A 12,592-nucleotide genomic window follows, 5' to 3' on the forward strand; every position below is an offset into this window, starting at 1 on the left:
CTCTTGTAGACCAGGCTGGTCTCGAACTCACAGAGATCCACCTGCCTCTGCCTCCCGAGTGCTGGGATTAAAGGCGTGCGCCACCACCGCCTGGCACGTGACTGTCTTTTTGACACTGGTTCCTACTATGGGGCTCTCAAGGCCACCTTGCAGGGTTAGTAAATAGTGAGAAATAAGAATTTTGTTGTGTGGCTTACCTCAGGAAACACGTACAGAGTGTGCAAGGACAGAGCGTGGACAGAGGGAAGTACCAGAGGCCGTGCTTGCTCTGTCGACCAGGTGGGCCTCCAGTCCTTCAGATGTCCATGACCGTGTGCATGAAGCATTCCCAGCCGGGGAACATGACCTGAGTTTCCATGTTCAGGTTCTTTGTCTCTTTTTGGCATGGGGGTTGCAAGATGAGCTGGTTCTGCAGTTTGCTGGTGGAGTTCCTTGAATGGGGCTTTACTGTGTAGTTCACTTAGCCGACCTGGCTCTGCGGTGCTTCTGGAGGATGAGATAGTGACTTTGGATACCCACATTAGACCATGTTGCTACCACGTGACTTGGCCTCGGGGCCCCTGTAAGTCCTTTGGTCAGTGTGGATTGAATCCCCAATGAAGAGGACATTACTGTGGAGAATGACCAGAGGTTTGCTTAGATGTTAACTGCCCAGAAACCAGGATAGAGGCTAGGCCTTTGTTTGGATGGGATTCAGTTTATTATTATGTATCTATAAAGTGGAACTAAACCTTCTCCCCCGACCCCAGACAGGGTTTCTCTGTGTAATAGTCATGGCTGTCCTAGAACTAGCTCTGTAGACTAGGCTGACCTTGAGCTCACAGAGATCCACCTGCCTCTGCCTCCCAAATGCTGGGATTAAAGATGTGCGCCACCACCGCCCAGTGAAACTAAATTCTTACTGCCACACACAGTGCGTTCAACAGCATGAGGGTAATGAGAGGCGTGTTCATTTTTTAAGGTTATTTTTATGTGTGTGTGTGTTGCCTGCATGTATGCCTGTGTATCACATGTGTGCCTGGTGTGCACAGAGGCTGGAATGCTGCATTGGATCCCTGGACTGGAACATGGAAGATTGTAAGCAGACTTGTAGGTGCTGGTACTTAAACCTAGGTCTTCTGGAAGAGCAGCCAGTGCTCTTGGCTGCTAAACTTGTTCTCTAGCCCATTCTTGTTGTTTTTTGTCCTATGCCCTCCTGAGGAATCATTAGCAAGGTTTGCAAGTAAATATTCTGTGAGGAAAGAATGTGTTAGTGTTCTATTTGTGAACAATCAATGGGAAATATCTGTCATGTTTCCAGACGTCTCCTCAGTTCTGCCTGTACATAGATAGCTGCTATTCCTGATATTCAGGTACATAATCACTCCGGAATGAAGAGTTCTGCTGGCTTCCTTCTGCCAATTCAAAAAGTAGCTTCTCTTTTAGCAGCCTGTCACAGGCATTGTGGTACCTTGTCTGGCAAGTCTAACAGACTTAAAAATAGTTTATTGAGGCTGGAGATGGCTCAGTGGTCAAGAGCACTGGTTGCTGCTCTTACAGAGAACCCAGGTTTGAACCACATTGATGACTCATAACTCTCTAGTTCCAGGGATATGTCATCCTCCTCTGGCTTCCATGGGCACCAGAAATACATGTGGTACATGTAGGCAAAATACTCATAAACATTTAAAAAAAAAGAAGAAGAAATTTGAAGTTGCCTTTGGGAGGTACTCAGTGAATGGGGTCCTGTGGTCTGGGATTCTGAATGTCGTGCCTAAAGATGATGGTGCTGTGCACCATTCAACCGTTGATATCGCTTGGGTGCGCGACTGAGCCAGAAGTCACTCAGAAGCTCTGGAATGTGCTGTGCTACACGGACCAGATACTTCTTCCTTCTCACTACTGCACCCTGACCCCTTCAGAGGCCTCTCCGTTTTCAAGTGTGTCCGCGTACACTGGACTGTGATGCTCAGCTGCTTTCATGTCCTTCTTGTCTTTTTTTTTTCTAGATAAACATCGAAGATCTTGAGGATGACCTTGTGGTAAATGGGGAGAGGTCTGACTGTGCCCTGCCAGACTCTGTGTCATCAGGGAACAAAGGAAGGGCTCAGCGTGGAAACCCAGAGGCGAAGCAAGATGAGGACGAGGCCAAGGCAGGGTTCCCAGAACAGGTATAGGTGGTCATATGGTGATGGGGTGACTGAGGCATGTCAGAGGAAAGGCCCCAGGGTGCTAGCAGCTCAGTACCCTGTCCCACCAGTTTCCTGAATTCTTCTGAGTCTGAGCTCATCAATTGTCTGGTTGCCCTGAGGAACCTAGGTGAGGTTTCTTTGGGAATCTGAAGGCCATTATTAGCCTCTTGGGTACCATGTAGAGTGTCCACCTGCCTCTTTCAAGAGTGTCTGTGTCTGATCAGATGTTGTCTGGTGAAGCCTGAGTTCTCATAGAAGGACTCGGCTACTGTAGGTGTTGCAGGAGAGCAGAGGTAGGGCCCACCGTGAGGAACCCTGGCCCAGTGAGTACCCATTCAGGCCAGGTAGAGCACAGCAGGAAATGGTTGGCAAAATGAAGAGAGAAAGACAGTTGCCAGGTGACTGGATGGTCCTGTGAGCTAAGTCTACTGTAGGTATGGGAAGTCCTGAGGCACGTCAGGGCAGGGTATGAGAGGCCACGCCCACCTTGTCACTGGGGAGGACCATGGGAGTTGTTTCTTACTGCAGAAATGCAGGTAAATTGGAAGAACTCGAGGATGTGGGGAAAAGAAGGAGCACTATTACACTGGGAATTGAACTTGTTCTTTAAATTTTATTTATTTATTGGTTTTTAGAGACAGGGTTTTGCTGTAGTTTTAGAGCCTGTCCTGGAACTTACTTTGTAAACGAGGCTGGCCTCGAACTTGCAGAGATCCACCTGCCTCTGCCTCTCAAGTGCTGGGATTAAAGGCATGCGCCACCACCGCCCAGCATTTTATTTTATTTTAATTCAGAGTCTCACTATATACCCTGGCTAGCCTGGAACTCTCTATATAGACCAGGCTGGCTTCAAACTTAGAGATCCACCTGTATCTGCCTTCTAAGTGCTGGGATTAAAGGCGTGCGCCACCATACCTGGCTGTTGCGTAGTTCTTAATGTTTCCGATTTTATTTCTTTCCATTGATTAAAGTGTCTCCTTCCATTAGTCTAATGCAAGTGGCAAACTCCGAAAGAAGAAAAAGAAGCAGAAAAATAAGAAAAGCTGCACAGGAGAATCCTCGGTATGTTGTCAAGCTGGCTGGTTCCTCTGCCTGAGCCTCACTGTTCCTGATGGTCCCTCAGGCTGGTTCTGAAGAAAGTTTTGTTTTATTGAACATTTTGATTGCTTCCCACTGAAGTGTGGCTGAGAGGTCAGGAGAACAAAGGGAACATCACTTACAGATCTTGCTCTGCCTTGAGCCCTTTGCTTCCTGGTTGTCAGACCTCACTCTTGGGTTCTGTGTTTTGAGGTGAGCGTTCCTTCTAGATTTCTTCCCTGCTCAACCTACTTTTGTCTTATCCTAATGGTTTAAGTTGGTAGTGAGTGTAGAGGCCACTGGATCTGTCATCAGACGGTACAGTCCTGCCTCATGTCTTACTGTAGTTCTGGAAAAAAAAAGTCGAAGTTTTGTTACCGTCCAGCAAAGGGTCATGACTCGGCTTACCCAGGGAGGTAGGCTCCTCTGGAGAACAGATGTGGTGTTTTAGCCTGTGATTTCCAGGGCCCTCTGAGTCTGTGATTCCAGCTCTTCTGGCTTTCTCTAGTGAGACATGTCTCCTTTCTGAACGTCTGTGCAGCGTATGATCATGTCTTTTAGGAGGTAAATCAACATAATCATTCTTTTTCAAAATAAATCATTCCGTTGCCGATGGTTATAATATTGAAGTAAAGTCAGAGCCAGGTATGGTGGCGCATGCCTAGAATCCTAGCAGTGAAAGTCAATGCAATGATTAACAGGTGTTCTGACTTTTAGGAAAATGGGCTAGAAGATATTGATCGTATCTTAGAGAGGATCGAAGACAGCAGCGGGTTCAGCCACCCAGGCCCCCCTCCACTAAACTCCAGGAAGCACGTCCTGTATGTGGAGCACAGGTACAGCCCTGCCCTCACTTCAGGAGAAAAAAACAATATTTGGGAAAAAAAAAAGAAGAAAAATTACTATCTTTTTTTCCAGTCAAATCTGATAATTTACATTTGTAATCAGCCCCAGCACTGGGGAAGTGGAGGCAGGAGAACAGGGCTGCTCTATTTCTGGGACAGTGGTGAGGTGTAGGGATGCAGTTCAGAGGGGAATGTGCACCTCACATGTGGAATCCCCTGCATCCCATCGTCTGTGCCACCAACTTGACATTCAGCTCCTTTAAAAAACAAAATGAAGCAATGCGTGCTGGGTATGGTGGCTTCTGCTTGTGATACTAGGACTCATTAGGTTGAGGCAGAAAGATTGCCACAAGTTCAAGAACAGCCTGGGCAACAGAAAGATTGCCACAAGTTCAAGGACAGCCTGGGCTACAGAATGAGACATTCTGCCTCAGAAGCAAATAAATCAGGCTTATTAAACATTTAAGAAATATCAAGGAAGAAGAAACATTCATATTTTAGAGGACTTTTAGCTTTATGTATCTTGGATTCTTGAGCTGTGTGGAGCAGCCGTTCCCATTCGGATAAGTAAAACGTAGTTCTTACTACAGAGGTTGTTGTCAGTTTTTTTTTTGTTTTGTTTTGTTTTTGGTTTTTCGAGACAGGGTTTCTCTGTGGTTTTGGAGCCTGTCCTGGAACTAGCTCTTGTAGACCAGGCTGGTCTCAAACTCACAGAGATCCGCCTGCCTCTGCCTCCCAAGTGCTGGATTAAAGGCGTGTGCCACCACCGCCCGGCTTGTTGTCATTTTTTTGAGAGTGGGTCTCACAGTGTGCTTAAGGCTGGCTGGGACTTCTGATCCTCCTGCTTCCGCCTTCCAAGTACTGAGATTACAGGCATGTACCACCATGCCAAGCTCCCTATTAGATCCTTATGTGAATTTATAAAATTTTATAAAAATTGAAAATTTATAAAAAATTTAGAATTACTGTAGAAGAACATAATTTTTCTTTCTAAACTTTTTCCTCAGGCACTTGAATCCAGATACGGAACTGAAAAGGTATTTTGGTGCTCGAGCGGTCCTGGGAGAACAACGGTGAGGCCCCGGTCACTCTGCTCTGCAGGTTCTGTCTTTCCCAGACTGTAAAGGGAAGGCTGTGTAGAGGGAGACTGAGGCAGAAGGAATGCCGTGAGTTCTCCTAGGGGAAATGTTTGCATCAATAGTGTATTAAGTAGAGCTCTTAGCATTGGTTCTGAAATGATTTGTGAAGTCATCAAGACTCCATGTACAGGGGTCTGTCCTTCATGCCTTCTTCCCTAGAAAGGACATCATTTTTTTTTTTTTTTTTTTTTTTTTTTGGTTTTTCGAGACAGGGTTTCTCTGTAGCTTTGGAGCCTGTCCTGGAACTAGCTCTGTAGACCAGGCTGGTCTCGAAAGGACATCATATTTTTACAAAGATGCTAAAGACCTTGTTGTTCAAAGTCGTGTTTTTGTTTTTCAGTCAGTAACTATATAATCCGAAGTTGAGGTGATAGGAGGTGTTGTATCTGTGTTGGTTTTTAATAGTTCTTAGTGTCTGGGCGACATGTGACAGGGATAGCATTGCAGGGTGTCCCATGAGTCAAGGAAAAGGGTACAAGGGTCCACCTCTGGGAATTATGTTAGGAAGCAATGTGTATTCTCTCTGCTTCTCCATCAGAATGTCTAGAAAGATTTATCTTTGCTTTATTGTTCATGACAGGATTCTCTGGCCTTGAACTTGAGTTCTCTAACCTTCTGCCTCAGCCTTTTAAGTGCTATGATTGTAAGCTTTGTACTGTCAGGGCTAGCTTAGCACCGTCTTTTTATTTTTTTTAATATTATTTATATTGATAAGATAAAATATAGTGCTTCATATATGGAAATACATTCAGAGTTTGCATGTTTGAAATTGTACTGTGTACATGCAATACCTGCAGAAGCCAGAAGAGGGTGTCAGGTTTTCTGGAATTGGTGTTGCATACATGTGGGTGATGGGAACCAAACCCAGGCCGATTATAAGGGCAGCAAATGCTCATAATAGCTGAACCATTTTCCAGCCCCTAGCATTGTCTTTCTAAGTTTTGTGGGTTTTTGTAAGACAAGTGCATCTTTTGAAAAAGTTTAGTCTGTTTAGTCATTTGACCTTTGGCTTTCATTCTCTCACCACAGCCCCGTGTTATTTGGTAATAGGTTGTATACTGTAGGAGCACATGCCAGTACTTGTTATTTGGTAATAGGTTGTATACTGTAGGAGCACATGCCAGTACTTGCTTTATGTGACCACGAGAGAATTCTGTTGGTCACTGTAACAGCCTGGTTTTCAGGTCTGGTTTTCTAGGTTGTCATTCTCTATGCTGTGATGTACTAGGGTTGGGTACTCGCCCCAGATGCTGGATTGTGTACAGCTCTTGGCTGTCATCCCATGACTGCACAGCTCTGTGAGACAGAGCTGCCCGCTGCCGAGCTACCCACGGAGGAGTTGTGCGGCTTAGATCCACACCCCACCCAGGGTCAGCCTCTTCTCATAGCAGACACGAGAAGTTTTGGGGGCTTTGGTGTTGTTTCTACTTTTATTTCTTAGATTATGACTAAGTCCGCTGGCTTTTCGCCTGCCCTTTACTTCTACTTTTCTTTTGTTTCCTATGGGTTTTGTGTGGTGGAGTAAAATCTCACTATGTAGTCATAGCTGGCCTAGAATTTAGTGTATACACCAGGCAAGCCTGGAGTTCAGAGACATCCACCTGCTCCTGTTCTCCAAGTACTGGGATTAAAGGTATGGGCCATCATGCCTGGCTTATTTATTTCTTGTTTTATACTTCTAGTGTTTAATTTTTCTGACTTTGATGTCTTCTTTTGGGAACATTGATGAAAAATATTTATGCTTTAAATGTTCCCTTTTGGAGCTGGAATTATAGGCTCATTTGGTAGAGTGCTTGCCTAGTATGCTTGAAGTCCTGGGTTTGATCCCCAACACACAAGTACTCCCAGCACTTGGTGAGAGGAGGCAGGAGGGCCAGGAGCTACCTGGTAGTGAATTTGAAGCTAGCCTGAAATACATGAGCCTTGCCAATCAATCAATCAATCAATCGATCTATCAATCAATCAATTGTTCTCTTAATTGTACTGCCCTGGGCCAAGTTTTCTGTTTCTTTGTATTAGTTACTTTTCTTGTTCCTGTGGCAAACACCTGACAGAAGAAACTTGAGGAAGGGGTTGTTCTGGCTTTCAGTCTAAGGGGATACAGTCTGTCATGGTGGGAAGGGCTTGGCAGCAGGAGTGTGAGACAGCAGGAAGCATTGTGTCCGCAATCAGGAAGCAGACTCCCTTCTCACCCTTTATTGAGTCCAGTATCCCAGCCCCTTGGTTGCTGCTGCTCACATTCAGGGTCAGTCTTTCTGTCATCGCCTTCACAGACAACAGTCTTAGTGATTGCAAATATTGTCAAACTGACAATGAGGGCTAACCCTCCTGCTCTCTCCTGCAACCCTGCTTTGTCTGTCTGCCATTTCGTTACAGTTTTTATTCCTGTTTTTGTGAGTTATAGTTACTGACAGTAATTGATGATTATATTTATTTCATTCTGTATAGTGCTAGGGTGAGATCCACAGCCGTACAAACGCTGCATACACATTGAACACCCGCAGTCCTGGTCTCGACTCATGAACTCTTCACTCACTACTGGTCCTGAACTGCTGCACAGCTGGGACTATAGGCAGGCACCACCTTGACCCCAGTTCATTTGTTACTTTTATAGTATTGTGTTTATTTCTTTTTTTTTTTTTTTTTTTTTGGTTTTTCGAGACAGGGTTTCTCTGTGGCTTTGGAGCCTGTCCTGGAACTAGCTCTTGTAGACCAGGCTGGTCTCGAACTCACAGAGATCCGCCTGCCTCTGCCTCCCGAGTGCTGGGATTAAAGGCGTGCGCCACCACCGCCCGGCTTGTGTTTATTTCTTTAAACCTTTTAAGTTGGGCCAGAGAGGTAGCTCAGAGAGTCAAATTGCCCGCTGACAACTGACACGATGTAAGGAGAAACCAATTCCCCTAAGTTTTCCTCCAACCTCCACACTGGAACCATGGCACATATATGCCCACACATGTGTGCATGAGTGTGAACACAAATACATGGATCAATTTTAAAATATAAAACACGGGCTGGAGAGCTGACTTACCAGTTCAGAGCACTTGTTGCTCTTGTGGAAGACTGGTTCTGTTTCTAGTACTCACGTGGTAGTTCACAACCATCCATAATTCCAGTCCCAGAAAATCTAACACCCTTTTCTGACATCCACAGCTACCAGGCTTGCTCCTAGTACACATATATACATGTATGCAAGACATTCATAAACATAAAACAAATCTTTTTTTAAAAAGCTTTTTTTTTAATAATTTGAATTCTTTTTTTTTAAGATTTATTATATATACAACATTCTGCCTGCATGTATGCCCACACGCTGGAAGAGGGCGTGAGATCTCATTACAGATGGTTGTCAGCCACCATGTGGTTGCTGGGAATTGAACTCAGGACCTTTGGAAGAGCAGGCAATGCTCTTAACCACTGAGCCATCTCTCCAGCCCCTTTAAAAAGCTTTTAAAAACAAAAATTTGTTTTGAGTTTGGTTTTTCAAGACAGGATTTCCTTGTGTAGTCTTACCTATCCTAGAACTAACTCTGTAGACCAGGCTGGCCCCAAATTCACAAAGATCTGTCTGCCTCTGCTTCCCGAGTGCTGGGATTAAAGGCGTGTGCCATCACTGCTTGGCTGAAACAAGATTTTTTAAAAAAAAAATACAGTCTTTGGCTAGACATGGTGGCACTCACATGTAATCCCTGTGCTTAGGAAGCTGAGGCGGGAATCTCAAATTCAAGGCCAGTCTAGGCTACATAAAAAGACCGTGGGTAAAAATATAAAATGTTTAAAAAAATTATGTCTGCCTAAGATTTGTCCCAGAAGCTACCATGTTTTTCCTTTTCATTCTCCACCCTTACCCTGCTGCTTTGAGGCAAAGCCTGAGCCTTTTCTCCTTCCAGTGTGGCCAGCGCTCTTTTGGGGACTTCATCTTCCTGTTGACAATATCTATCTGTCCAGAGTTCCTCCCCAAACCTCTCTGAGCATGCCCACCACTCTGTACCCTAAACCCCGTCCAGGTGAAAGGTTTACTTCAGACTAGGCCAGATGGCCTTCCCAGCTCCTGTAGGCTCGGGGACAGTTCCCCTGTCCAGGAACTGTCTGTGGGTAACTGCCTATCTTACTTTCCTTCAGATTTTGACTCTGTTTCTCTAATACACTTGGTTTTCTCCTGCAGCTATTTTATTTCTTTTTGAGAGAGAAAAAAAATAAGCTTTTCTATCTTGTTTCCAGAAATACAACTTGTTACTCATTCTTTTCAAAGAATCTCAAATTATAAAGGAAGCAGAACAACACACATCCACATGTGACTCACTCAGCAACCCGATGTTTCCCCTCCTGGAAGCAAGACGGCTCCTTCCTCCTCCCCTTCCATCTGTGCCCTACTGCTCACCATCTGCTCAGGACATGGAAAGGTGGGGAGGGCGTAGCTGCTGTGATCCATGCAGGATCTATGTAAAGAGCCTGGCCTTCCTTTCCCTGCAATCCTGTCAGACTGATGTCCTTCTGAAATGTGCAGGTGCCCTTCAGGGTTCTCCTTATTGCCGTTGCTTCCTTTTCAGATTGCTGTATTGATTTATCAGTCAGGTATTTATCTCATTCCCCGCTACTCAGCCGTAACCAAGGGTTACGTTTGTTCTGCCTGATACCCAAGGGGAGCCAACTCTATAGCTCACATCTGTCAACAGAATACTTCTCAGGCCTGCCTTTTTGTTTAAGACTGTCTCACATTGTATCATTGGATGTCTGGAGCACTCTGGGTAAACCAAGCCAGCCTTAAACTCACAGAGATCCGCCTACATCTGCTTCTTGAGTACTGGGATTAAAGCTGTGTGCTACCACTTCTGGCCCCCCTCTTCTCCTCCCCCCACCCCCGCCTATTTATTGGACTGTTTGAACTTTCTCTTTTTTTTTATTATTGCTATGGATGAACCTAGAGCCTCACATGTGCTGGGAAGATTCTCAGAGCTTCACCTCAGCCTGGATTCCTGTCTCTGTTTCTCTGACTGTGGTGGTGGCTGTGCTGTTACTAGTACTCTGCTCCATCCACCCCGTCTTGTCCGCTAACTGCTCTACTCACACTTGACTTCTATGTACCTTTCCTGCCTCCATTTTGAGTTTTGTAGTTTCCATGAAGATTAGGCAGACCAGCCTGGTCGCATCCACCATGAAAGTGAAACTGCTGTGTTCTGTTTCTCCAGGCCTCGACAAAGACAGCGTGTATATCCTAAGTGCACATGGCTGACAACCCCTAAGAGCACTTGGCCCCGATACAGCAAACCCGGTGAGGCCCTGCTGGGGTTTGGGCAGTGACTTAGATTTGGTACTAATACTCTTAGTTCTCTTGGGCAGTCACCCTTAATTTTAAATTGTTACGGTTTTCTATTTCATAGCAAGCTACCAAATATGCATAATTTAAAGGAAGAGGGCAGCAGTACAGAGAGGCAAGAGGGCATGAAGTAAATGTCCTCTTTAGATACTTGGCTGTGTGGTATAGAAATATAATATCCAGAGACCCTTTTTCATGTCTCAGTTGACAGGCATGAAAGCCCCTCAGAGGGTCAGGGCAGGGAACCCACAGTGGTGTGTGGCTGTACTGGTGATAGTGGTGTAGTAGCCCCGCCCCTCCCCAAGAGTCCCGGTTCTTCTGTGCTGGTGAAGACCTGTGTAGGAGCTCTGGGCCTGTGCACTGGTGCTTAACAGTGTCTTTGTCCCTGCTAGGCCTCTTGCCTTGCCAACAAGAACACCTACACATACAGGCAAGCTTGTGAACCATGTAGTCCTGCCAGACTCCATCCTTAGGTAGGGCCATTTTAGGAGGGGAACAAGAATTACTGGCTTGTTTAATGGAAATTTCCCAGGGGGAAATTAAATGTCCCTGTGCACCCAACATTGTATAGAAGGAACAGAAAAGAGTATCTGTCTTAAGTCACCCTCACCCGTAGGTCTTGGTGCAGTGCTCACTGCATAGCCTTTTGGATGCTAATCCCAAGAACCTGGGCATGATGTTCCTACCATGCAGATACATGTGCTATAGTCTCTAGTATTGCTCCTAGCCATTCATACTGACCTGACGCATTTCCCTCCTGTGTGTACTCTGGGTGGATCTGAGGAAGCGAAACAGACAGGACTCGAGGTCTTGGTACAGCTCATTCAGTGTGAGCAGGTCTGAGCCCTCTGCAGGAGCTCTTGGCAGATAACGGCTCATAGCCTGCATAGGACTAGAACTGGCCAGCCTGCCCCAGACACTCAGTTTGAGTTGTGTTCATGTAGCATACTTGTGCCAGGAACAGGAGGGCTGTGACTGCCTATAGCTGAGGAGTCCTCCAAAGTGCCCCAGCCTGGCCCCCAGCACACCCTCCTGAGCAATATTTCTTCCAGGTCTATCAATGCGGCTGCTGGAATCCAAGAAAGGCCTTTCTTTCTTTGCATTTGAGCATAACGAGGAGTACCAACAAGCACAGCACAAGTTCCTGGTGGCTGTGGAATCCATGGAGCCAAACAACATTGTGGTGCGTAACCCCGCAGCTCCTGATGGTTGGGGTCAGGCAGTGCACTGTGCCTGGACCAGGTCCAGTTATGACTTGGGGAGGCTTGTCTGAGAGCAGCTGCTTTCCCCGAGAATGGAAGATGCTGTGTGCAGAGCAATCAGACCCTGTGTTTGGAGGAAGTGTGCTTAGAACTAACAGTGTAGCCTCTCAGAGGAGAGCCACACTCTGCTGTCGGTTCCCTTCTGCAAACTGTGTGCAGGGCATTGTGGGATCTATTCCCAGCTGCCTTTGGCTTAGGTGTTATGGCAGGGGGAATGCTTGGTTCCATTCTCCAGATAGCCTGTCCCTTCTGTGCTGCTACAGCCTGTGTTGTCTCCGGGTCCCCTGCCTGGGCCACAGTTGAGTTTGCAATCACTGAGGACAAGGAAGAGCTCATTCTTTGTGCCTTTGAGTACCTGATCCCTGAATGATGTCACAGTTCTTTCAGGAGGATAAAAAATTCTAGTTTCCATTGCTGTTGTTCAGGAAATTAGGCCAATTCTGAGCTCCCACTGAACTGCATCAGTGGTTCAGCTGAGCCACACCACTCACCTTGAGGTAAAAGAACTGCTAGCCAGGCATGGTGGTGTAGCCCTTTAATCCCAGCACTTAGGGCAGGGGTAGGTAGATCTCTTGAGTTAGAGGCCAGCCAAGGATATGTAGTGAAACCCTGGCTCAAAAAAACAAAAACTAGGGCTGGAAGCCGGGCAGTGGTGGCGCAAGCCTTTAATCCCAGCACTCGGGAGGCAGAGGCAGGCAGGCGGATCTCTGTGAGTTCGAGACCAGCCTGGTCTACAAGAGCTAGTTCCAGGACAGGCTCCAAAACCACAGAGAAACCCTGTCTC

The 12,592-nt window shown here is 46.2% G+C and overlaps 1 protein-coding gene across 4 annotated transcripts in view; it reads left to right on the forward strand.

Moving 5' to 3' along the window:
• Tcf25 (transcription factor 25) overlaps nucleotides 1–12,592 on the forward strand; it is a 34,177-nt gene that overhangs the window by 5,973 nt on the left and 15,612 nt on the right. For 3 of the 4 annotated variants that reach the window (XM_005345838.3, XM_005345840.3, XM_005345841.3), the window contains exons 2-7: nucleotides 1,989–2,150; nucleotides 3,159–3,233; nucleotides 3,966–4,084; nucleotides 5,101–5,166; nucleotides 10,419–10,501; nucleotides 11,599–11,729. In XM_005345838.3, the coding sequence (XP_005345895.1) occupies nucleotides 1,989–2,150; nucleotides 3,159–3,233; nucleotides 3,966–4,084; nucleotides 5,101–5,166; nucleotides 10,419–10,501; nucleotides 11,599–11,729 (636 nt within the window). The remainder of the gene's footprint in view (nucleotides 1–1,988; nucleotides 2,151–3,158; nucleotides 3,234–3,965; nucleotides 4,085–5,100; nucleotides 5,167–10,418; nucleotides 10,502–11,598; nucleotides 11,730–12,592) is intronic. The other variant, XM_005345839.3, reaches the window with a different exon arrangement.

The sequence above is a fragment of the Microtus ochrogaster genome, chromosome 4 (genome assembly GCF_000317375.1).
Source record: "Microtus ochrogaster isolate Prairie Vole_2 chromosome 4, MicOch1.0, whole genome shotgun sequence".
Classification (NCBI taxonomy): Eukaryota; Metazoa; Chordata; class Mammalia; order Rodentia; family Cricetidae; genus Microtus; species Microtus ochrogaster.